Source organism: Notolepis coatsorum, assembly GCF_963971535.1.
Source record: "Notolepis coatsorum genome assembly, chromosome: 12".
Classification (NCBI taxonomy): Eukaryota; Metazoa; Chordata; class Actinopteri; order Aulopiformes; family Paralepididae; genus Notolepis; species Notolepis coatsorum.
This window is the reverse complement of record NC_140176.1, coordinates 32,296,622-32,322,616: the sequence shown is the minus strand read 5'-3', so window position 1 is coordinate 32,322,616 and position 25,995 is coordinate 32,296,622. Positions and strand designations below refer to the sequence as shown.

Sequence of the window (25,995 nt, the reverse complement as noted above, 5' to 3'; positions counted from 1 at the left end):
TAAAGGTTATAGAAATGTAAAAATAATTTTTTTTTTATTTTTTTTTTAACCGATACCGATATTTTCCGATATCACATTTTAATGCCGATATCGGCCGATAATATCGGTAGGCCGATAATATCGGACATCCCTAATATATATATATATATATATCCACATCCGTCTACACATACCTGCATATAATCCTTTTTATATACTGTATGTGTATATACTACATCTATATACAGTATGTACATATCCCTTACCTACTCTTACTAGTTACCCTGCTGGCCAGTATGACTTACTACCATAGTGTATTTATTCCTGTACCACTGTACATATTAATACTACATACATATGCATACATCTGATTAGCACTATTACTCAGTAGTACTAATTTATATATATTATACCCAGTTTCATCACCTGTACATTGTATATTGCTGTTGCACTTTACTGTTACATTTGCACTCCGGTTGGATGCCAAACTTTTAGTTGTACTGTACTTGTGCTGCATAATGACATTACATTTGAATCTAATCTACTATGAAATACTGATAACAACTTTTTGAAGCGGGATGTCAATCTCTCTTTAATCTCTGGTTTTGTTTGTTCCTTTTCCAGCCAAAGCCATGAAGGTGTTGGAGTTGAGTCTGGAGAGTGAAGACACTGAGGTCCGTTCTCTGGGAGCCTCCGCCCTCTGGGCCTTGCTCCATAACAACCAGAAGGTAAATCTCATTTCATTACATTTTCTTTTGTTCCGTTCATGGTAAAGCACAGCTCAATGTGCACATTCCAGAAAATCTTACTTAGCCTGCCCCCTTACTACAAACAAGAAATAACCAAAAAAAAAATATATATGGTCTCTCAATTACACATATTTAACTATCAATACTTACAATAACATGAGAAAGTGAAGGAAGGGTGCGCTGCACTTACGACACGAGACCAAATGAGAGCAACACGGCATGCGCCACAATAATGGTTTTATCTTGATGATCTTGATTTCATGATCCTGGGAAGCCAGCATCGTAATTGAAATAGAAATTCGATGAATCATCCAGCCCTATTATCTTCTAGGCAATTTGATAGATTAGATTCTAGACTGCTATTCATCTTCATGTTACAAAGCTTGTATGTTGTAACACTTCTAACACCATGAGGAAGCTGAAACGTATATCATCCCCCCCGACATACCACAAAGCGCTTCGGGCAGTCCTTTGTGCCGGTGGCAATCAGGCTCCACAACCAAGCAGGGCCAGGACGGGCCAACTGCCGTGGACTGAGCTGGGTTGTGGACTGTAACACATTTATTTAATTAGTTAACAACACATTCATGATTGGACTTGTTGTTTTTTCACCACTTTTTTTGCTCTTTTTAGTCCTATTTTAGCAATTTTTATCCCTGTGTACTTGTCCATCTCGTTTTTAACACATACTAATAAGTGTATGTTATGTATGTTATGTATAAACTGTTTTTTAATTGCTGTTATGCTGTTTATGCTGAATTATGAATGGCAATAGATAATAAAAGAAATACCGTGACAGAAACGTAGATCTACGTTTCCGGCACTCAACCGTCGGGCGACAGAAACGTAGATCTACGTGAACGGCAGTCAATGTGTTAAGCCAGGTACAGGATGAAGTTAAAGGAACAAGAAGACTGAAGCAAAAACCGAATGGAGAGCCTGTTTCTTTGAAACATTGCATATTAAAGCAATGCGAAGCGAAGCAAAGCAAAACAGAGCGTTGCAGGCTATTCTCTGTCCTCACTCCACAGCTTCCCACCACAGCCAGGACAGCCGAAACCCACCTTCCATCGTCAACTAAAAACACACATCTTCAATCAATATCTGAAATGTTAAAATAGATAAATAACTACGAACCTTCGTACTGTTATGTAATTTGCTACTAAGTAATCTACCTTGCCATATATTACTACCTAGTACCTACTATACTAATAATGACTATACTACTGTAACTGAGGGGTACAATTCCCTGACTGTATTGATAAGTATGGTATCATTAAACCACTACCGCTTTATGTACTTTAATTACTGGCCATACAGTACATGATATATAAATATGATGAACACTTCCCACAATAAACCGGTTCCACACCAAATGGTAATCAAGTATTTATTGCAGCAAAAGGTACATAATATACTTCTTGGTCTTACTTTGGATGCGCTTATAAGGCAAAGGAATATGCGTAGGCAAATCAATAATGAATGTCCATTCTCTGGTTACGCAGGAGGTAATTATACAACCTGAATCTTAGGGAATTATATCTATGGTACACTAGTAATATATAGCGGGAGATACTGGAAGGGTCCCCCCGGTTGTAAACCAGCAGGGGTAGAGGATCTGTCGGTAGTAGAGAGTCTGGTCAACGATGACTAAGGAGACTCCAAGTACAGGAGACGGTGCAATAGCCTCTTGATCCACAGACGAATACAGCTGTTCTCCGTAGACTGTAGCTCCACAGTGAAGAAAGCTAGCCGGCCTCAGGCTCTCTGAGGCGCAGACTCGACGTGGCTCCCCACAGGTTAAATCCCACACGTGTAGGCGTCGGCGATTCTCCGCTCCATAAATCACAGGACCAAAACAAATATAATCCAGCCGCAAAGGGCTATGTAGTCGTCGGGTAGATTAATCCAGTGTACATGTCCACACGGTTCTCGTCTAGGTCTCCTCGGGTGAAAGCGCCATGAAAGCAGCCCAGCCTGGATAAGCACTCTAGCTGGTACGAGGAAGCGTTGGTGATGCTGGTCACTGTAGAACTTTAGCCGCACGATACACTATACACAAATAGACTATTACTGACTTAATAGAAATATGTCGCACTCGACGGTATAGCGCCAAACTCTGACAATTCAGTTACTAATTCGCACGCGGTCTCAATGCTCTATTTTGGGGCCAAAACAGGCCATACTTCACCGCACAGAGTATCGTGGGTGAGGCTTCAACTTATTGGGTAACTCTACTTCTGTATTCACCTGCGCCATATTTATATGCACGGCGAACAATCTAGTGCCAAACTCATTTCTGTCGCGTATCCCTGGGCAAGGCCGGGCATGCACAGACATGTCTTGACGGTGACTTTGAACCTGACTCCGGAGGCATGGCTCTGGCGCCTGTGGACCGCTGTCCAATAGGAGAATGAAATATTATGGTCTGGGCTAAAGGGATATTCCGTGTATATGTACAAGGAATATACAAGGGATATCAAACGATATACAAATACTATGCAATATATATCAATCAATAAATATATATATTCGGTTTAATCTGATCCTTTGTAACAGCCGCCCCCTAATTAGTCCCACCTAATTAGCTAAGCAGAGACAGATTAACCGCACTGTCCACTACTCAATGTCTGTTGTGAGGGGTCGGGCAGTTCACAAAGTCATGGGGTCATGGTCGTCATCGATAGTATCGGGGAGCCTTGGCAGTTCTATTAGCCTCGCCACGGGTCGGGTGTAGATCCGTCCTTGGACGAGCACTTCGGCTGCTCGGACCTTTCCGTCGGCACCGGTGATCACTTTGCTTACGCGGCCAGCCGGCCACATAGCTCGGGGTAGTGACTGGTCGATAATCATGACGACTGTTCCTTCTGTCAAATTGTCTCTCTCTTTTACCCATTTCTGGCGGGTCTGTAGAGACGGTAGATAGTGGAGTAGGAAGCTGTTCCAAAACTTGTCAGCCAATACTTGACTGTACCTCCACATTCTTCGGCCGTTCGCTTCTTCAGGCCTGTACATTGTCTGTGGTAGCGCGGGGTCCAGCCGCCCCATCAAGAGTGTGTTGGGGGTGACTGGGTCGACATCTGCTACATCACTTGAGACGTAACCGAGGGGCTTTGAGTTCAATACTCCCTCGATCTCCGTGAGGACTGTCATTAGGACTTCTTCCGCCACGGTCTGGGCCCCAAGCACGGCGTACAGGGCTGTCTTTATTGAACGTACTTCTCGTTCCCAAGTTCCACCGAAGTGAGGTGCGTTCGGGGGATTAAACTGGAAGTCAATCTGGGATGGAGCGAGGTGGGTCTTAAGTTCTGGGCCCATAGCTTGGAAGCTCTCTCTCAGCTCTCTTTCTCCGCCTTTGAAGTTTGTCCCGTGATCAGACAATAATATAGACGGTTTGCCTTTCCGCGATGTGAATCTTCGGAAGGCCATAAGGAATGAGTCTGTGCTCATGGTTGGAAGGAGTTCTATATGCATCGCTCGGGTGGTCATGCATTTGAATACAATACCCCACCGCTTCTCGGTTCCTCTTCCTTTCTTTATATACAGCGGGCCGAAACAGTCCATACCGGTGGAGTGAAAAGGCTTGTCGCCGAGTCGGAGGCGACAGGGAGGTAGGTCAGCCATCCGGGGTATACTGGGCTGCGCTCGCCACTTACGACAGTCTAGACAGGTTCGCTGGAAGCGCCGCACTGCTTCTCTCCCTTGCAGTATCCAATAACGACGTCTGATCTCCGCGAAGACTCTCTCTGCCCCGGCGTGATGCACATCCTCGTCGTATTTCTTTATGATCAGCTCTGTGACCTTGTGTCGGCTGTTTAAGACTATCGGGTACTTGACGTCATCCGGTAAGTCTGGAGCTCTCCGCAGACGACCACCCACTCTGATGAGACCATGGGCGTCGCTCTCGGGGGCTAGGTGGAGCAGTCTGCTGTCTGATGGGACGGGCTTTGCTCCCTGTAGACAGTCTAGCTCATCGGGGAACGAGTCTCTCTGGGCTCGTTGTAGTAGAAGAAGTTCTGCTTCTTCGTAGTCAGCTGCTGTAATGTCAGTAGTGAGCTGAACCTCTGGGTGGTGCCACAGGAATGTCTTTAGCTGCGCACTCTCTAGGGTGAGGCAATCGTCTATGTCGGGGTCTGTGGAGACGAGTGTGTTCAATCCACAGAACATAGATTTCTTGTTTTCGGCCTCCTCTTTACTCGCTTCCCGTGGGGTGGGTGTAGGCCACTCTTCTTCCGGGAGCTTGAGGAACTCTGGCACGTCACTGTATAGGTTGTGACGGGTGAGGTCATCCAGGGACATTCCCCGGGTGATGACGTCAGCTGGGTTGTGTTTTGTGTCCACATACCTCCAGCTTGCTACTTCTGTTAAATCTTGAATCTCTGTGACTCTGACTCCCACGAAGACCTTGTATCTGCACGAATCAGACCGGATCCATGTGAGTACTGTCGTGGAGTCTAACCACAAGATTGTTCTTTGCACCGGAATGGTGAGTTCACGTTGGATTAACGTGGCGAGTTGCGCTCCTGCTAGGGCTGCGCAGAGCTCTAGACGCGGGATAGATTGTTGCTTTCGTGGGGCTATTCTTGAGCGAGCCAGGATGAAAGCAGTATGTATTTCTCCTCCCTCCTCTCGGGCACGCAAGTAGGCCACCGAACCGTAGGCTACTTCGGAGGCGTCGCTGAAGACGTGCAGGTCCATCTGGCACGTCTCCGGCCTCACTGTGGGTGGGAAGTAGCTGCGGCGTATGTTGACACCTGGGAGTGAGCTGAGTTCCGTCTCCCACTCTCTCCATGTGGATGCAAGGTGTTCGGGTATGGGGTCGTCCCAGCCCTGGTCCTTGTCCCATAACGCTCTTACAATCATCTTTGCCCTGGTGGTGTAAGGTAGAATACATCCCAACGGGTCATATTGTCTGGCGAGTGTTCTGTATACACTCCGTCTGGTGGTCGGTAGTGCAGTCGACCTTCCCTGCTCCTTGGTCAGGGGTGTGTGTTTATAATGGAGCGAGTCTGTTTTGAAGCGCCAGACTAGTCCTAATGTCATTTCTTGGGCTTCTCCTGGGATGGTCGCCATCCAGGTCTCGCTGCTTGCTGCCTTGTCCTCGGGGGAGAGGCTGCGCAATACTTGCGGGTCGCTGCTGGCCCACTGCCTGAGATCAAAGCCGCCTTTGATCAGGGAGGCGCGGAGCTTGAGTAGAAGGGCCTCGGCTTCTTCTGGCGTCGAGACGCTTTGCAGACAGTTGTCCACGTATAAACTATTTCCTACACTTTGTCGGACCTCTTCATCAGCTGCTGGGTCCTCTGCGACGTGTTTTTGCAGTGCAAACGTAGCACAGCATGGGCTGCATGTGGTTCCGAAAGGGAGGACTTCCCATTGATAGATGGCTGGTTGCTCATCCCCGATCCTCTCTCTCCATAGGAACCGCAGCAGGGGCTTGTCCTCCTCCACTAGTCTCACCTGCAGGAACATCCCTTTGATGTCGCCGCTGATGGCCACCTTGTCTTGGCGGAAACGTAGTAACACGCCTAGTAGAGAGGGGCCGAGTGTTGGGCCGGGCAAGAGCTCTTTATTCAGATTTTGTGATCCGATCTGGTAGCTGCAGTTGAACACAATACGATCCTTGCCGTTGTGGTGGACTTTGTGGTGCGGCACGTACCATGATTCGGTCGTCTGATCGGCCTCTTTAATGTCAATTTTCTTTGTGTCCCGCTGTGATTAGCTTGTTAATCTCAGCGCGGTACACAGTCTCTTGAGCGGGGTCTCTGGCTAGGCGCCGCTCTGTGTTCAATAGATACCGCTCCGTCGCTTCTTTTGGGGCGTGGAAGGTAGGCATACCCTCTCGCCTCAGGAGTGGAGTTGCGTATCTCATCACTCCGTTGACTTTGACTCTCTTTGTCCCCTGCTCTAGGAGGGCTATAGCGTAAATGTCTTCCTTGGAACGAATGTCTTTCTTTTCGTTCTTAAAGGGCATTGTCTCTAGTGTCCATAGCCTCTCGACATGCTGTAGGAGGGTGGTGTCTTCTTCTGTCACTCTGGAGTGGAGGCAGTTAGTGGCTGCTGTTCGGTTAAGAGACTTAGCGAGGGGGCCTTGTAATGTCCATCCTAGGCGGGTCTCGACTGCTGCAGGACAGCCTCTGGGCCCTGTGTGGACCCGGTCTATCGGGACGATGAGGTCTGCATGGTCGGAGCCTATCAGCAGGGTCGGGGTGGCACCGTCTATGAGCGGTATAGGTAGTTGACGCAGGTGCACATATTTATCCATCAGCTTGGCGATGGGGTAGGTGTACTGCGACAGGCCTATTTCTTGGCTGGTGAAAGCGTTAGTAATCCTATACCGTCTCTCTGGCTGCCCGCTTGCTGCGATAGTGAAGGAGACATTCTCGCCCTTTATCGTCTTTAGATCTCTTCTTATTGTCCGAATCGTCATCTGGTTTTCGCTCCCCCGCAGCCCCAGCTGGGCCGCAGCGGACGCGAGGAGAAGGGTCTTCTCTGACCCGTCGTCAAGGACGGCGTAAGTGTCCATGACCTTATCTTGGTAACTCAGTGTTACGCGGACCACCTTTAAGAGCACCCGGGCGCCCCCGCTGCTGGCGGGGTCAATGTACATAACACTTGCCTTTGTGCTGCTTGAGGGTGCAGGCTTTCTTCTGTTACTGTCGTGTAGGACATCTAGGTGGGCTCCGTCACACCGACTACACCTCTTCTTTAAGCGGCAATCGGCTGCCATGTGACTGCGCGCACATCGGTAACAGCGTCGGTTGGACTTTATCCATTGACTCACCTCGTCGGCGGTCATCTTCTTGAACGTGTCACATTGTGACAACCAGTGTTCCTTTTCGCAGTACGGGCACACCATCTTCCACTTCTCTTTCATCGAGGGGGTACTGTGGTTCTTGCTGCTCGGTACTGATTCTGATTGGTGCATGACGGTCACCAATCTTCGGCCATCGTTTGCTCTCCTAGGTCCCTCTCTGGAGCTTGGTGTGCTCCGCATGAACGTATCCAACCGTAGGCTGTTGACTTCTCTCGCCAGGAAGTCGGCTAGGTCTAGGAGGGATGGCTCGGGACCGTTAGGATCACGGTGGTCTCTTTGCCGCCTGAAGCGCTCTTGTCGGGCGGGCGGAAGCTTCTCTAAAATCCTCTCGACATTAGAGTTTGCGTACAGTTCGTGCATACCCTTTTCTCTTTGCGCCCCCAGCATCCCTACCAGGGATTGTACCTTGATAGACAGGTCATCTAGTGAGCGATTGTCTGTGGCTGGGGGTAGGCGGTCAATATGCCTTATCTCTTGTATTACGTAGTCCCATATGCGTCCATATCTTTGGTCGAGTGCTGCTAGAGCCGCTGTGTATGGGGTAGTAGAGGTGGCATAGGCCAGCGCTATATTGTGCGCTCGGGGCACCTTGAGGTGCTTCAGTAGGATAGCATACTTGTACGGTTCATCAGCTACATCGGACATCATTGTCTCTAAGCACATTCGTAGCTCCGTGTACTGTGCTCTGTTCTCGTGGGTGAAGTCCGGAAACGTCGGTGTGCCAATGTATGATGCCATGGATGGCTGGCACATCAGTGAGCGTTGGAAGAGAGGCCTCCTAGGCGAGTCTCCTCTTACGCCTCTTGGTGGGCTGGTACCTGCTGGGTACCATGGCCCGCGTATCCAGGTGCTATTCCTCGGGGCTGGTCGTGCGTCAAGCTCACCCGTGAATTGAGTCGGGGGTCTGTAGCGCAGAGCCGCGGGGGTAGAGCCTGGGCTGTACTGGACCTCCTGGTCCTGTGGAGTACTGTTCTGCTGTCGGGCTTGATTCTCCTCCTCTCCCTCTTCTTCTTCCTCTGGCAGGTCCTCTAGATCCTGTAGTCGTCTATTTAGCCTCTCCGCGGTGTAGACCGTTTCTTCCTTGTAGCTGGGTCTCACTTGGACCGGTCGGGGAAGGGGTTCGGAGGGGGGTGTAGGCTCTCTCTGGTGGTCGGACTCAGGGTCGCTTGATCGGGTAGGGGAGGGTGCCCTTGACCCTTGTCTTGACGAGGCCCTGGAACCCCATGCGGAGGGAGGGGGTGTTGCCCTGGTGATCAGCTGCTCCATTATCCGCGCTTGTAATCGGTCGCGCTCGGCTTCGCGCTTGGTGAGAGCGAGGTCGCGCTCTGCTTCTCTTTGGGCAGCGGCGCGCTGGGCTTCGGCCCGGTCCCTTACCATATTCTCTTCCGTCTGAAGGCGTCTAATCTCTAGACGTATACGATCTTCGTCGCTCCGTTGCTGCGCCTGAAGGCGTTCTCTTTCCATGGAAGAATGTTCGCGCTCACTAAGCGTCTGTGCTTGGAGTCGATCGCGCTCTGTTGAGGCTGCTAGGCTGGCGAGGAATGCCTGTGCCAGCATCTTGTCCGCCTCGCTGGGGGAAGACGCTGGTTGAGGTGATCCGCTCCTGGCAGTACTCGTTGGAGATCTGTTCTCCTGTGGCGAGTCCTGGAGATCCATCTCCGGGGTGCTCTCCTCTTCTTGTAGCGGGTAGAGTTCCATCCCTGGAGAGCTGTCTTTATCCTGGAGCTCTCCGGGGACTACTTCTTCGGTCTTGGCGGGGGGTAAAGTCATGTCGGGTCCCTCCTGGTCCCTACCGTGAGCTTGGTCAGTTACGTTAGAACCCACTAGGGCCTCTATTGGCGGGGTAGCCTGGTCGATAGGGTCGGACATAATTTTACTATCTACTTTTTCCGCGTTTACCGTCTGTAGAAAGCTAGGTAGTATATTGGCAACGTAATCCTCTAAGTACTGAGGTGTCTGCCGTCTACGCTGCGGGCGATCTACTTTAGGAGAACCGTTTTGTGGAGTGTTCATCATAGGCCATGTCAATATTAATACCACTATATTATATTACACTATATTACTATATTACTATATTCTTTCATTTATTTGCATTCATCTAAAAAATGTTTGGACCCTATTGTGTTCTTGTTCTGTTCTTGACTTATTGTTATGTTGTCTTCTTGACTTGTTTAAAGAAGACCTGTACGGCCCATGGGGACATTAACGTGTGTTGTCGGGCCCTATAAATAAATTTGATTTGATTTGATTAATATTACGCTAGTTACCCTCCGGCTCGAAGGACCGATTGTAACTGAGGGGTACAATTCCCTGACTGTATTGATAAGTATGGTATCATTAAACCACTACCGCTTTATGTACTTTAATTACTGGCCATACAGTACATGATATATAAATATGATGAACACTTCCCACAATAAATCGGTTCCACACCAAATGGTAATCAAGTATTTATTGCAGCAAAAGGTACATAATATACTTCTTGGTCTTACTTTGGATGCGCTTATAAGGCAAAGGAATATGCGTAGGCAAATCAATAATGAATGTCCATTCTCTGGTTACGCAGGAGGTAATTATACAACCTGAATATTAGGGAATTATATCTATGGTACACTAGTAATATATAGCGGGAGATACTGGAAGGGTCCCCCCGGTTGTAAACCAGCAGGGGTAGAGGATCTGTCGGTAGTAGAGAGTCTGGTCAACGATGACTAAGGAGACTCCAAGTACAGGAGACGGTGCAATAGCCTCTTGATCCACAGACGAATACAGCTGTTCTCCGTAGACTGTAGCTCCACAGTGAAGAAAGCTAGCCGGCCTCAGGCTCTCTGAGGCGCAGACTCGACGTGGCTCCCCACAGGTTAAATCCCACACGTGTAGGCATCGGCGATTCTCCGCTCCATAAATCACAGGACCACCCGCATTTCATTGTATACCTGTATGCCGTGACAATTAAAACTCTTGACTTGACTTGACTTGACTTGAGGACCAAAACAAATATAATCCAGCCGCAAAGGGCTATGTAGTCGTAGGGTAGATTAATCCAGTGTACATGTCCACACGGTTCTCGTCTAGGTCTCCTCGGGTGAAAGCGCCATGAAAGCAGCCCAGCCTGGATAAGCACTCTAGCTGGTACGAGGAAGCGTTGGTGATGCTGGTCACTGTAGAACTTTAGCCGCACGATACACTATACACAAATAGACTATTACTGACTTAATAGAAATATGTCGCACTCGACGGTATAGCGCCAAACTCTGACAATTCACTTACTAATTCGCACGCGGTCTCAATGCTCTATTTTGGGGCCAAAACAGGCCATACTTCACCGCACGGAGTATCGTGGGTGAGGCTTCAACTTATTGGGTAACTCTACTTCTGTATTCACCTGCGCCATATTTATATGCACGGCGAACAATCTAGTGCCAAACTCATTTCTGTCGCGTATCCCTGGGCAAGGCCGGGCATGCACAGACATGTCTTGACGGTGACTTTGAACCTGACTCCGGAGGCATGGCTCTGGCGCCTGTGGACCGCTGTCCAATAGGAGAATGAAATATTATGGTCTGGGCTAAAGGGATATTCCGTGTATATGTACAAGGAATATACAAGGGATATCAAACGATATACAAATACTATGCAATATATATCAATCAATAAATATATATATTCGGTTTAATCTGATCCTTTGTAACAACTACTATGCACTCAAGTCTGTAACACTCGAGTTTCAACACTGTTTGACAAACAATGTTACTGACACTTAGCTGCCAGACTTGTACCCTTCCTGCTGACCTGTTGTACACAACTTGTAAGTCACATTGAATAAATTGTCAGTTAAATGACTAAATATAAATGTAAAGTGTCTGTAGCCACAATCCACTGTGTGTACATCCCTTAATTTGCACATACGAGCACATAGTCACAAACACCCAAACAGCCACCAACCTCCGAGCAGTGTGGATTTATTACCCAATATCGCCATTCAATGGCGGTCTTGTTATCAATGTCACATTCAATTCCAGAGTATCATCTTTCTCTCCCAAGGTTCTGTCGTAATTACGACGATAAATCTCTATCAAGGTTTAATTATCCTTGCGTTATGCACCTAGCCGCACTTTGTGAAGATCTTCCTTGTGATCTGGGGAGATAATATCCATCCTTCTTGATCCGGTACCGTCACCCAGGACTGTTCCTCATCCGTCTCTCATCCGTCTCTCTCTCTCTCTTAACCCCACAGGCCAAGGCTGCTTTGAAGTGTCCCCCTGTGCGTTTGAGGCTTGACAAGGCGCACGCCGCCTCTAAGAGAGGTACGCATTTATTCACTTTGATTACCTGTCCCGGCCACTGAATCCTAACGTTGTTTCATTTTGAACGTGTCCCTTTGTTTACGTTTTTCTTTTTTAATTAGCCGGTCTCTCTTGCTCGTGTCTTTGTTTTCTCACCGTTAGATGCAGACAAGAGGCAGGAGCCCATGGATGTGTACCTGCTGGAGTGCCTTGACAACCTCTCCCTGCTGCTCAATAAATAGCACATGCATATGTGTATATATATATATATATATATATATATATATATATATATATATATATATATATATATATATATATATATATGATTGGATGTAAGAGGCAACAAAACAACAACATATCTAATAAATGAAAAATAAATATATATATACAGTTTTACATCCAATCATAATATATGTATATATACAGTATATACACTATATATAATTTGTATAATTTTTTTTGTCATTGATTAGATATTTAGTTGTTTGCTTTTTACATCCAATAATACTTTTTACTATGTACAGTATATATGGTTTGTTTTGTATAGTGTGTCATACATTTAATTTTTTTTTACCAAGACTATTAAATTGTATTATTTAATCCGGTTATTAAGGTTCCATGTGGTTGATTTGAGCTCTTGTCTCATTACAACAGTGTGCGGCCTGTTTAATGATTATTTATAGGGATGCACCGATATGAAAATGTGCCACCGATACCGATACCGATTGTTCAACTAACACAATCGGCCGATACCGATATTTGTGGCAAAAAAAAGTATTTGTAATTAATTTAATGAAACTACTGTATATTTGTATGTGTATGTTTGTATTTGTAGGCCTATTTACTTACTTAAAAAAGGAAACATCAAGAAATATGTTTATGGTATTAATTCCACCATGCCATGTAGCACTATCCCTCTCCCAGTATGGTCTGGCGGCCTGCAGCTGGATACTATTGTCTCAACCAGAGCTCTCAACCAATGCAATAGAACAATTTTGATTGACAGTCGATTCGGCCAATTACGTCACACCGCTAGCACCCACCTCCTGCTGTTCTTACCACCAATCGGCAAGCGTTTATTAATTTTCTACTTCCGGGCATGCCGCCATTGATCTGCTTGCGAGAACCACAACAAGCTTACCGTAGCTAATACGTTAGCTGCCCGCCGACCAGCGCTCCACAGGATGACCAAACGAGGCATGATTTTACTGCAACGAATGTTATAATAAAACAAAGCCTTTCTATACATTTGTCTGATTGAAAACTTTATTAACAGATTGCAGAATGGATTGGGTACAACTCTCAGGGCTCTATGAGCAACGGAAGGAACTGAGCTAGTAGTTCGGGTAAATACTATGCTTATGTTATTGAACGTGTAACACTAACTATATAACGTTAATGCCACAAAACGAATGTTTGTGTCATTTTAACAGCAGATACTTTCTTAAATGCCATCTTCCCGAGAGAGGGGTGTTGACGGGGAGCTGTCATGGGTTCGCTCGGTTGTGTTATTAGCATTGAACAGCTAACCGAAAGCTAGCGTTAACTAACGTTAAAGGTTTAGCCATAACGTTGCCTTGGCTAAAGTTGGGGCTATTCATAATCCAGCAATAATGGCTGCAGACCTGCAAGCAAAGTACAGCAAGTTGGCAAAGGAGTATTCCAACGTAAATCACATTTTCACCAGTAACGTTAGTCTTCCATCTCCCGGTAGCTCATGCTAGCTAACCTAGCTCACGTTAGCGTTGTCACTGAGCGACCACCTCGCATACACAATTAATGACATGTTGCGGACAGCCATATCGGTGACAATGTTTAGCTTTTAGTGCCAAATGATAAGAGTCTGAAGCGGAGTCTCAAAAGAGAATGTTGAATATTTAGTAGTAACTTTGATGCAGTAGCTTGTGTGGGGGACTGGGGGCAGCGTTGTGCAGGACGCGACTGAACTTATCGACTACTGCCATCGGCACATTCGAGCTTATCGGCCGATAGGCCGATTGCAGTCGTCAAGGCACTTATCGGCCAATACCGATACCCGACCGATACATCGGTGCACCCCTAATTATTTACAACAACAACAATGCAATGTAACTCTCGCTCCTTCAGTTTAAGTACCCCACCCCCCCCCCCCCCCCCCCACCACTCGGAAAAGGCTGACAGGAACGATGACTCTGACACTTAATGTCCTGTGATGGTGTAGATAAGGGATGTGGAGGCGACACCAGCAGCCCTGTCACACCAGCAGAGCCCCGGCCTCCACACACCTTCCAAGCAGTGTTTCACACCAGCAGCTCTGTCACACCAGCAGTACTGCCACACCAGCAGTACTGTCACACCAGCAGTACTGTCACACCAGCAGCTCTGTCACACCAGCAGTACTGTCACACCAGCAGCTCTGTCACACCAGCAGTACTGTCACACAGGCAGCTCTGTCACACCAGCAGCTCTGTCACACCAGCAGCTCTGTCACACCAGCAGTACTGTCACACCAGCAGTACTGTCACACCAGCAGTACTGTCACACCAGCAGCTCTGTCACACCAGCAGTACTGTCACACCAGCAGTACTGTCACACCAGCAGTACTGTCACACCAGCAGTACTGTCACACCAGCAGCTCTGTCACACCAGCAGTACTGTCACACCAGCAGTACTGTCACACCAGCAGCTCTGTCACACCAGCAGTACTGTCACACCAGCAGCTCTGTCACACCAGCAGCTCTGTCACACCAGCAGCTCTGTCACACCAGCAGTACTGTCACACCAGCAGCTCTGTCACACCAGCAGTACTGTCACACCAGCAGCTCTGTCACACCAGCAGCTCTGTCACACCAGCAGCTCTGTCACACCAGCAGCTCTGTCACACCAGCAGCTCTGTCACACCAGCAGTACTGTCACACCAGCAGTACTGTCACACCAGCAGCTCTGTCAGTGTTTCACACCAGGAAAGAAACTAGCTACAATTTTTTTTCTTAATTAGATGTTTCTAAGCTGCCATCCCAATAGATAGATCGAAGCTCAAGATCCTTGAGCAAGACACTTAAACCCTAACTGCTCCCGATGAGCAGGTTGGTACTTTGCATGGTTGCCTCCGCCGTCGGTGTGAGTGCATGGGTGAATGTGAGGAACAAATTGTTAAGCACTTTGGATAAAAGCTGTTATATATATATATATGCACCATTTACCATATAGATGGGTGGATGGATGGATGTAAACACAACATTTAGTTTGGCACGAGATAAGATGTTCCTTTATTGATCCCCTTGGGGAAATTCGGGCGTCATAGCAGCATGGGGGAGGGGAGGTACAGGTATGGGCAGGGTAATAGTAGAAAGACATACCGTAAATATAGGCAATAAAATTTGATCTGAATATAAAAAGCCATCCATTCCACTTAGCAGCATATATATACTGTATATAAGGTAGGAATATAAATAATCATATATAGCACACACAATTAAGTTAGAATTGAATACTATACTGTCCAATATTAGATGTCAACTAAACATATATATATTCCCAAACTATATACCTTACAGTACGCCATTAGCTTGCCATCCACTGCCAACCCCAGTGATGAAATGACCCTTTGTGTGGAGCGAGCTAACATTAAGCTAGCATTAAGTGCCCCCCCCCCCCCCCCCTGTGAGCTGAAGTGTCTCTCTGTAGAGAGCTGGAGCAGGAAGTGCAGGCTCGGTGCCTCTCCACTCATCAATGCAGCCTTCATTCTGCCTCCGTGGGGCAAGATGGAAGCTGTACAAAAGGACCACTGGTACTTCATGGTACTCCTTATCCTCCTCCCTTTACTCAAAGGTACGCAATTCATGTTTACCCCGTGTGATTCTAAGGACATATTCTGCTTTTAAATAACTATTCTCTCAGAAGAAAAAAACGTTTTTTCTTTTCTTTTTCATGGCAAAGTTGTGAGAAGTTCTGTTAAAGACTGTTGCAAGTGTCTGTGGTGCGTTTAGATTCATCTGGAGATTCCTACGTGCTGTAGATGTTGAAAATGGCTGAAATCTCTTTGTGTCATCAGTCTATTTGAAGCCGTTGTTTGTGAATCGTTCTTGATGAGCAGCCGTTAGTTTTAATGTGAAGTCGATCATCAGTGTTCCTCAGATGTTCCTTTATCCCCCTCCTCTCTTCCCCCATTGAGACACATCTATTCTCATCACTCCGGATGGTTGTAGACGGCGGCAGGTTTGTTAGTGGCGTTTGCTCTTCAGATACATCCTAATTTCAAAGCTGCCAGAGACGTTCCCAGGGGCATCATCGCTGGACTTGAAATCTCTTGTCATTCAGCTCGGATGAAGGGCTTTGAAGCCTTGGATCCTTGATCACTGTGTGGCTATTGTCAACTTTGTGGATGTGCGTCAAATTAGCCTAATTACCGTTACCCAGGGGATGGCCTCAAAGCAGAGAATAGACCTGTGATCATCTTCAAGTGGAGCAGACTTGGTAGAGAGAAAAAAAACGAATGTCCTTTTTGTCAGATAGATGTTTACAGTTTCTTGGTAGCGAGTTGTTTGCTCAAGATGTCAGAACTGTCACAAAAACTCCTCTAGAATAGATATTCTTCGGAAAGTTATAGTTATTAAGGTTTTGGGTTATTCCAGTTATATATGTATTGATTAGTAGCAGTTGCCCCATAATGAGTGTATGAGCCATTATCTACTAAATAAAATAAGATATTCCTTTATTGATTCCCTTGGAGAAATTCAGGAGTCATCGCAGCATGGGGGGGGGGGGGGTAATAGGAGAAAGACAATAGTAAATATAGCCAATAAAGTTAGATCTGAATATCAAAATAAACGGTGTAAACAAGGTGCTGGTGAGGGTCTGTATGCCCTATCGGTTATATGTTACAATAAATATAGGCAGTACATTTTATTTTTTTGTAAACATGAAATCAGTTTGTACTGACAAGACCAGAGGGAAGCTACACTAAAGCTGAATAACTGTGAGGGAAGTAAATTAAGTTTGAGTATCTATTTTGTTGTATAATCCTAAATCTAACATCAGTTTCGCCCAGTAATAGGCTGGGCGTGTCTCAAGCTGCCTGTGGCATTGTCCTGCTGATTTGACCTATCGTCGAGTTTTCCTGCGGGAGTTCTCCGACCCACCCATCTAGTGTTAAGTAGACCATTATCTATTACTCTACTCTGACATTTTTTCCTTTCCCTCCCACTCTGTAATTTCTCTGCCTCTCGTCCTCCCCAACTTCACCTTTCTCCCTGCTACTCTGACACCACAATGTGCCTCGTACCTATCCCAACACACTCCTCCATACCGGATTCAAGCTACCCACGATAGATTGGTAGCAATCCGGCTAATCTCCTACCCCCCCCTACCCCACAGCCACTAATATACATGCCACTGTACGTGGAGGCTTATGGAATTGTCAATCAGCCGTCAGGAAAGCTGACTTTATTACTGCCTACGCCCATAGTCAAAACCTACAGCTCGTGGCTCTAACCGAGACCTGGATAACGCCAAATAACTCGTCAACACCTGCAGCCTTATCTACAAAATATAACTTCACTCACACACCTCAACCTTCTCTTGACATCTCCCTCATGGGCTACAAACTTAACATCACTGTTAAGCGCTGTCACTCTCGTCTCTCGAATACCATACAGTATCTGTCTTTAATCCATTCAATCTCACCATTGTTACTCTCTATCGCCCTCCAGGTCCCCTTGATCACTTCAACCTGCCTGACTCATCTCAGTCAGACACAGTGGTCTCTCTCCTACAATCCTTTGACCTGACTCCCACTGCCATGCCTCCCACTCACAACGCAGGCAGCTCCTTGGATCTCATATTCCCCCGTAACTCCAGCATCATTAACACCACAGTAACTCCCCTTCATGTGTCTGACCATTTCTTCATATCCTTCTCACTAACTCTCTTGCTTAACCCCAAGCCATCCACTCCAACTCAAACCATCTCAGTCAGACGCAACCTGCGCTCCCTATCCCCCTCCACCCTCTCCTCTGACATACTATCCGCTCTACCTTTGAGTGACACCTTCTCTGCTCTCCCCCCAGATACGGCAACCTCCACCCTCCTCTCAGCCTTCTCAACCTCCTTCGATAAGCTCTGTCCCCTCGCTGAGAAACCTGCCCACCGTTACCCACCCAGTCCATGGCTGACGGATGCAGTGAGAGAGGAAAGACAGGTCCTGAGAGAGGCCGAGAGGAAGTATAGAAAGACACGCCTCACTGCTGACATCTCCACATATCACTTACAGATGATCTCTTACAGAATGACCTCCTAGACCCTAATCAGTCAGGCTTCAGGACTGGTCACTCCACAGAGACGGCCCTCATAGCAGTCATAGAGGCTCTTCACTTAGCATAGGTGAAAGGCCTCTCCTCTGTCCTGATTCTCCTGGACCTGTCTGCAGCCTTCGACACAGTCAACCATCAGATCCTCATTGCATCCCTTGCAGGAATGGGAGTGGCTGGCTCTGCGCTGACATGGCTGACATACCTCAATGACCGCTCCTATCAAGTGTCATGGAGAGGGACCCTGTCAGCCCCCCTCCCCCTGCAGACGGGTGTCCTTGGACCCCTCCTCTTCTCCCTCTACACCAAATCTCTGGGTAACATTATCACATCTCATGCCTTCTCGTATTATTGCTATGCCGATGATACTCAACTCTTCCTCACCTTTCCTCCCTCAGATATCCACATCTCTGAGCGGATCTTGGCATGTCTGTCTGACATCTCCGCCTGGATGACGACCAACCACCTCAAACTGAAACTAAGCAAAATATAATTTGTTCACCTGCTGGCCAAATCCTCCCCCCTGATGACCTTTCCATCACAGTGGATAATGTAGCTGTGGCCGCGTCCCCGACCACCAATAACCTTGGTGTTGTCCTTGACGACCAGCTGAACTTCTCCGCTCACATCACAGCAACAACCAGAACCTGCAGGATCTGCCCCTTCCTGACAAAAGAAGCCACCCAACTCCTCGTCCAATCAACAGTCATTTCCCGCCTCGACTTCTGCAACGAACTGCTTGCTGGCCTTCCGACCACTGCCACCAAGCCTCTTCAACTCATTCAGAACACAGCCGCCCGGCTCCTGCCTATCTCCGGTCAATGGTCTCTAACTACACACCCTCAAGACCCCTCCGCTCTACATCCTCTGGCCGCCTCAGACCCACTCCTATCCGAGCTCCGGGAGGGTCATCAAAGAGAAGCCGCCTATTCTCAGTCCTCGCCCCACAATGGTGCAACGATCTTCCAGTTCCCACCACAGTTAGGACAGCCGTATCCCGTCCAATCTTTCGCCGTCGACTAAAAACACACTTCTTCAATCAATATCTGAAATGAAAAAATACTAACATTCTTACTGTCATGCACTCTTCCTAATATAATAACATACACCCAACACTGTAGCACTCAAGTCTGAACATTTTGATGAACATTGTTACTCAGATAGAGTTGTACCCTTCCTACTGACTTGTCGTACAAAACTTGTAAAAGCGTCAGTTAAATGACAATGTAAATGTAATACTATGAGTATAAAAGTAAACATTATACACAAGGTGCAGTATACACAAGGTACCCTAACTGGCATGATATACAGTACGTTGTATTCCGTGCAGGTTTTGGTGGTTAAGAGTCAGACACACTTAGTGGTCAGACATTCCAGTTCTCGAGTTCTGCAGCCGTTAGTTCTCCAGCTCTCTTGAATAAAGGCATTTTATATATATATATATATACCCATATTTGTCTGAATATACCTGCATATAACCCCTCATATACTTGCTTGTACACCTGCACATAACTCTTAGCTCTGTATGGTAGCATGTACTATAATGCTGTATATATGCTGTATGTATACCATATATATATATATTAAGGCTGTCAATTGATTAAAATATTTAATCTGATTAATCGCATGATTGTCCATAGTTAACCTCTTAAGCCCGGAGCCCTATTTTCTGAAAATCCGCCTAAAATACTAAGTACTAATACTAATAATAAGTAAATGGAATATTGCTCCACTTCTAAAAGGTCCATTTGCATATGATTGGTATTTAGGGTCATCTATGGATCAGAAATATTGTGTCTATTACTAGGCTTGCTTAAATTGTGATGAAACAAATATTATTATAGAATGTAGAATAGCAGGCGTATAAATTACCTTATTATAGCCAATTCGCACATTTATGGGTTGTGCCAAATCTTATATTTCAAATGCCCGAGTTCAATTTGGATTTAGTATCACCAGGCGTGCATAAGAACAGATAATGAAATCTACTGTATGTACAGTAGCTTTTTTAGTCCCTTACTATATATATAGCTGTATATATCCTACTCTTACTAGTTACACTGCTGGTCAGTAGTAGTCATACTGTCTCTATATAATACAACTCTGTACAGTGTACATACATCTGATTAGCACTATTACTGTTACTAAATATGTTATATCTTATGCCCAGTTTAATCACCTGTACATTGCTGTTGCATTCACTGCTACATTTGCACTCTGGTTGGATGCCAAACCTGTTTTCGTTGTACTGTACTTGTGCCTTATAGTGACAATACATTTGAATCTCATCTAATCTAAGGAGCGTAAGTGTATGTTTTACGCCATACGTTGTAGTCCGTGCAGGTTTTTGTGGTTAACAGTCGGACTAACCTAGTTTTCACACATTCCTACAGTTCTCTAGTTCTGCCGCCGTTAATTCTCCGGCTCTCTTGCATCACGGCGTTAACGAGCGTGACGTACTCCCACCCAGTCGCCGTGCAGCAGAGAGCGGCAGCCGCCACCGTGCGTCTGGAGGAGGGGCTGGTCCTGGAGTGCCTGTGTCCCTGGGACGGCAACATCAGCATGGTGTCCTGGACCAAGGTGCCGGAGAAGGCGCCGGTGGCCGTGTTCCACCCGGAGTTCGGCGTGTCGTTCTCCCACCACTACCGCGAGAGGATCCGGTTCCTGAGGACCGCGCCCATGGACGGCAGCGTCGCCATGACGAACATCACCCACCGTGACGTGGGACTGTACCACTGCTCCGTCCAGACCTTCCCTCACGGGTCCTGGACCAGAGACATCCTGGTGGAGGACTCAGGTACTGCAGGGAGCTACAGGGTGGAGGACTCAGGTACTGCAGGGTGCTACAGGGTGGAGGACTCAGGTACTGCAGGGTGGAGGACTCCGGTGCTGCAGGGTGGAGGACTCAGGTACTGCAGGGTGGAGGACTCAGGTGCTGCAGGGTGGAGGACTCAGGTACTGCAGGGTGGAGGACTCAGGTACTACATGGTGGAGGACTCAGGTACTGCATGGTGGAGGACTCAGGTACTGCAGGGTGGAGGACTCAGGTGCTACAGGGTGGAGGACTCAGGTACTGCAGGGTGGAGGACTCAGGTACTGCAGGGTGGAGGACTCAGGTACTGCAGGGTGGAGGACTCAGGTACTGCAGGGTGGAGGACTCAGGTGCTACAGGGTGGAGGACTCAGGTACTGCAGGGTGGAGGACTCAGGTGATGCAGGGTGGAGGACTCAGGTACTGCAGGGTGGAGGACTCCGGTACTGCAGGGTGGAGGACTCAGGTACTGCAGGGTGGAGGACTCAGGTGCTGCAGGGTGGAGGACTCAGGTGCTACAGGGTGGAGGACTCAGGTGCTACAGGGTGGAGGACTCAGGTACTGCAGGGTGGAGGACTCAGGTGCTGCAGGGAGCTACACGGTGGAGGACTCAGGTACTGCAGGGAGCTACAGGGTGGGGGTCGGTCTGACCCAGGGTCTTTGAGGTGGAGGGTCAAGGGGACAAAACATGACGCGGGTGGAGGGTGGCGGTAGGGGTGCCGTGGTGATGACACATGACAACACCGGTATTACCGGTGACACCGGACATTTTACAAAATTACGTTCAATATCTGCTCACTTTGATCTTTAACGTTATGCAGCTACATTGATCCGCTGTGTGTCCGTCTACGTCTGTTTTTAAAACATCGTCAATGACGAGTATCCATTTGTCGGACAGAGTTGACGTTATGTTCTAATTTAAAAAATAAACCAATGGACAGTAATACCTTCCGTACCAACCGGCCACAGGTAAGAACGATTTCATGTAGATTTCATGCTGATCAGGCCTTGTTAGCATTAGCCAACCAGCCGATCAGTGTATGATGCTACAATAACGAATGCCGTTATTGGTAATCAATAATCAGAAACAACGTCCCCCCCCCCCCCCCCTTCATGCATTCATGGTGGAACATGATACTATAAAATGGGAACGTATTGATCAAAAAATTATTTAGTGTGGTGATTTTTGGCTGGTGAAAATGCTGAGTGGCTAGTGACTTTGGAAAACCACTAGCCACAGTGGCTAGTGAGCCAAAAAGTTAATGTCAAGCCCTGGACACACATAATAAATAGATCTGCTGTCTGCACAGACACCTAATAAATAGATCTGCTGTCTGCACAGACACGCCTAATAAATAGATCTGCTGTCTGCATAGACGCCTAATAAATAGATCTGCTGTCTGCACAGACACACATAATAAATAGATCTGCTGTCTGCACAGACACACATAATAAATAGATCTGCTGTCTGCACAGACACACATAATAAATAGATCTGCTGTCTGCACAGACACATAATAAATAGATCTGCTGTCTGCACAGGCACCTAATAAATAGATCTGCTGTCTGCACAGACACACCTAATACATAGATCTGCTGTCTGCACAGACACACATAATAAATAGATCTGCTGTCTGCACAGACACGCCTAATAAATAGATCTGCTGTCTGCACAGACACCTAATAAATAGATCTGCTGTCTGCACAGACACCTAATAAATATATCTGCTGTCTGCACAGACACACATAATAAATATATCTGCTGTTTGCACAGACACACATAATAAATAGATCTGCTGTCTGCACAGACACACATAATAAATAGATCTGCTGTCTGCACAGACACGCCTAATAAATAGATCTGCTGTCTGCACAGACACCTAATAAATAGATCTGCTGTCTGCACAGACACGCCTAATAAATAGATCTGCTGTCTGCACAGACACACATAATACATAGATCTGCTGTCTGCACAGACACACATAATAAATAGATCTGCTGTCTGCACAGACACATAATAAATAGATCTGCTGTCTGCACAGACACACATAATAAATAGATCTGCTGTCTGCACAGACACACCTAATAAATAGATCTGCTGTCTGCACAGACACACCTAATAAATAGATCTGCTGTCTGCACAGACACCTAATAAATAGATCTGCTGTCTGCACAGACACATAATACATATATCTGCTGTCTGCACAGACACGCCTAATAAATAGATCTGCTGTCTGCACAGACACACATAATAAATAGATCTGATGTCTGCACAGACACACATAATAAATAGATCTGCTGTCTGCACAGACACATAATAAATAGATCTGCTGTCTGCACAGACACATAATAAATATATCTGCTGTCTGCACAGACACATAATACATAGATCTGCTGTCTGCACAGACACACCTAATAAATAGATCTGCTGTCTGCACAGACACGCCTAATAAATAGATATGCTGTCTGCACAGACACATAATAAATAGATCTGCTGTCTGCACAGACACATAATAAATATATCTGCTGTCTGCACAGACACCTAATAAATAGATCTGCTCTCTGCACAGACACATAATAAATAGATCTGCTGTCTGCACAGACACGCCTAATAAATAGATCTGCTGTCTGCACAGACACATAATACATAGATCTGCTGTCTGCACAGACACGCCTAATAAATAGATCTGCTGTCTGCACAGACACACCTAATAAATAGATCTGCTGTCTGCACAGACACGCCTAATAAATAGATATGCTGTCTGCACAGACGCATAATAAATAGATCTGCTGTCTGCACAGACACACCTAATAAATAGATCTGCTGTCTGCACAGACACGCCTAATAAATAGATCTGCTGTCTGCGCAGACACATAATAAATAGATCTGTTGTCAGTCAGACATTATGAACTCAGTGTGCCTGCACAAAGTAAATGCGGAGGGTCATTTGATGAATGTGGACACTGCTATGCAAAAATGGGTAACTAAATGGGTTTTATTTATATTTAAAAGAAGAAGAAAAACAGCATCCACTGGTGGGGGCAGTGGGCAAGTAATGTGCCTGGTGGATGATGGGATGGCACCTATCTGTCTGAACCCTGTACTTTCATGCTCCTGCCCGAGCACTGAGCTGAAGACCAGAGGTGACCGAGCCTAGGCTCTGGGACAGCCTGCCCTGCACATTAGATCTGCTCAGACCCTAGATATTTCTATGAAGACCCCCTTCTTATCCCTGGCTTTCAACTCGGGTTGAGCCAGGCACCCACTTTTAACACGTGTCTCTGTACTGTACTTAAGCATTACATCACACGCAGGAGTGGTTTGTGACCAATAAACCATGCCTAGGGGTGGTTGTTAGGCCCGAGGCGCAGCCGAGGGTCGTTAGACCCCCCTAGGCATGGTTTATTGGTCACAAATCACGACTGCACGTGGTGTAAAGCTTTTATACAACTGCCAGATTCATCCAACCTTATTTCTATACAATAAACACACATTAATCGAAGATTTATTGAAAAAACCATCCGCCAGAAAAAGTAGTTCCCACAACTCCATGTGGAAGCAGCTTGAAGTGCATCCAACCAAACTAACACATCCAACTGTGTATTATTGGAATGATTGAGAGAAGTTGCCTCATGTGGAAGCAGCTTGAAGTGCATCCAACCAACTAACACATCCAACTGTGTATTATTGGAATGATTGATTGAAAATTTTATTACCAGATGCAGAATGGGTACAATACAGTACGGCTCAATACACACAATTGTTAAGGGAATGCATAGGAAAAAAACGTTTTCTTCGCCCTATTTTTTTATTTATTTCTTTTAGCCTAAACTTAACCAGTTGGAAACCAGGGGTACAGTAATAAAATTAGCAATCAACCAATCAATCAATTCAATAGACCATGCTCACTTAAAACAGCGCTGCTTCTCTCTCAGTCTGACTCCCCCGCTGTTGCAGACAGGAGTGTGTGTGTGTGTGTGTGCGTGTGTGTGTGTGTGTGTGTGTGTCACAGTGTGTGTGTGCGTGTGTGTGTGTATGTGTGTGTGTGTGTGTGTGTGTGTGTGTGTGTGTGTGTATGTGTGTGTGTGTGTTTGTGGGTACGCCAGCGTCGGACAGTGAGAGAGAACGCTGCAGTCAGTAGCAAGAAGGAAGTAGAAATTTAAATCAATCAATTAATCTATCAATCAAACCGCGATTTTTCTTTTGTTCTAGATTGCCTCAAGACCCATCAATTACATCATCCAACATTGTTTAAAGGGCTAACACATTCCCCTTGACAGAATCGCTTCATATTTAGTCGTTTAGTCGCCATTAACATATCCATTTGTAAATATTATTGGCCACCTTCTTGTGATCCGGCGGAGTGATGTGATGTGGGTCGGTTGTGGGCGGGTCCTGGGCCAGCAGCGTGGATTGTTGCCAATAAAGACGTGTAAAATGACTGTTTCAGCCAATCAGAATCGAGAAATTTGCATGCCGTTGTATAGTTCTTGTATATTGTTGTATTGCTGTACACCATGGAATGAATTAAGGGCATTTTTTTCTAGACGTTCACAGAAAGGTAAAGAAACAAACCACGTTCTATTTTATGGCAATAACATTCAGGTTTGTTTGTGAGACAAAATGTCACGCCAGATGGCTCTATGTTTGACAGGGGCTGGTGGGAGCTGGGTAGTGTCGTTTTATGACATTTGAAAGCCATGGGTCTCTTCTTTCATAGGACTACAAACACGAATGACAGCGTAATTTCCTCTGCTCTATATCCTCCGGTTTCTGACTCAATGCGCTGAGATTTCTATAAACTCATAGTTCGCTAATACCACTTAAAAATCATTGGTAAACAAACGTAGTGTTGAAAATATACACTTTTGACTGCTGTTTTGATAGGGTTAGGTTGTTTACTGTATCATGTCTTCTACTACCAGTACCCCTCCCCCATGCTGCTATGATGCCTGCATTTCCCCCAAGGGGATCAATAAAGGAATATCTTGGGTGCTCCAGTAGCACACCATGTTACCGCGCTGCGTCGCGGGACTCCGTGCTGCGTCACGGATCTGGTTGACTC

General features: G+C 46.5%; 3 protein-coding genes across 3 annotated transcripts in view; 2 read left to right on the top strand and 1 right to left on the bottom strand.

Annotated features, from left to right (window-relative positions):
• Positions 1–12,076, top strand: part of rttn (rotatin) — a 213,431-nt gene extending 201,355 nt beyond the window's left edge. The window contains exons 48-50 of the mRNA XM_084326661.1: positions 604–707; positions 11,780–11,849; positions 11,991–12,076. Coding sequence (XP_084182787.1) covers positions 604–707; positions 11,780–11,849; positions 11,991–12,070 — 254 coding nt within the window. The 3' untranslated portion in view covers positions 12,071–12,076. The remainder of the gene's footprint in view (positions 1–603; positions 708–11,779; positions 11,850–11,990) is intronic.
• Positions 1–25,995, bottom strand: part of dok6 (docking protein 6) — a gene marked incomplete at both ends in the record, with an annotated part of 666,878 nt that overhangs the window by 369,783 nt on the left and 271,100 nt on the right. The gene's annotated exons all lie outside the window — the stretch shown is intronic.
• The window catches only part of cd226 (CD226 molecule), a gene marked incomplete at its 3' end in the record, with an annotated part of 37,681 nt that continues 27,245 nt past the window's right edge, over positions 15,560–25,995 (top strand). Inside the window, exons 1-2 of the mRNA XM_084326657.1 lie at positions 15,560–15,641; positions 20,589–20,915. Coding sequence (XP_084182783.1) covers positions 15,575–15,641; positions 20,589–20,915 — 394 coding nt within the window. The 5' untranslated portion in view covers positions 15,560–15,574. The remainder of the gene's footprint in view (positions 15,642–20,588; positions 20,916–25,995) is intronic.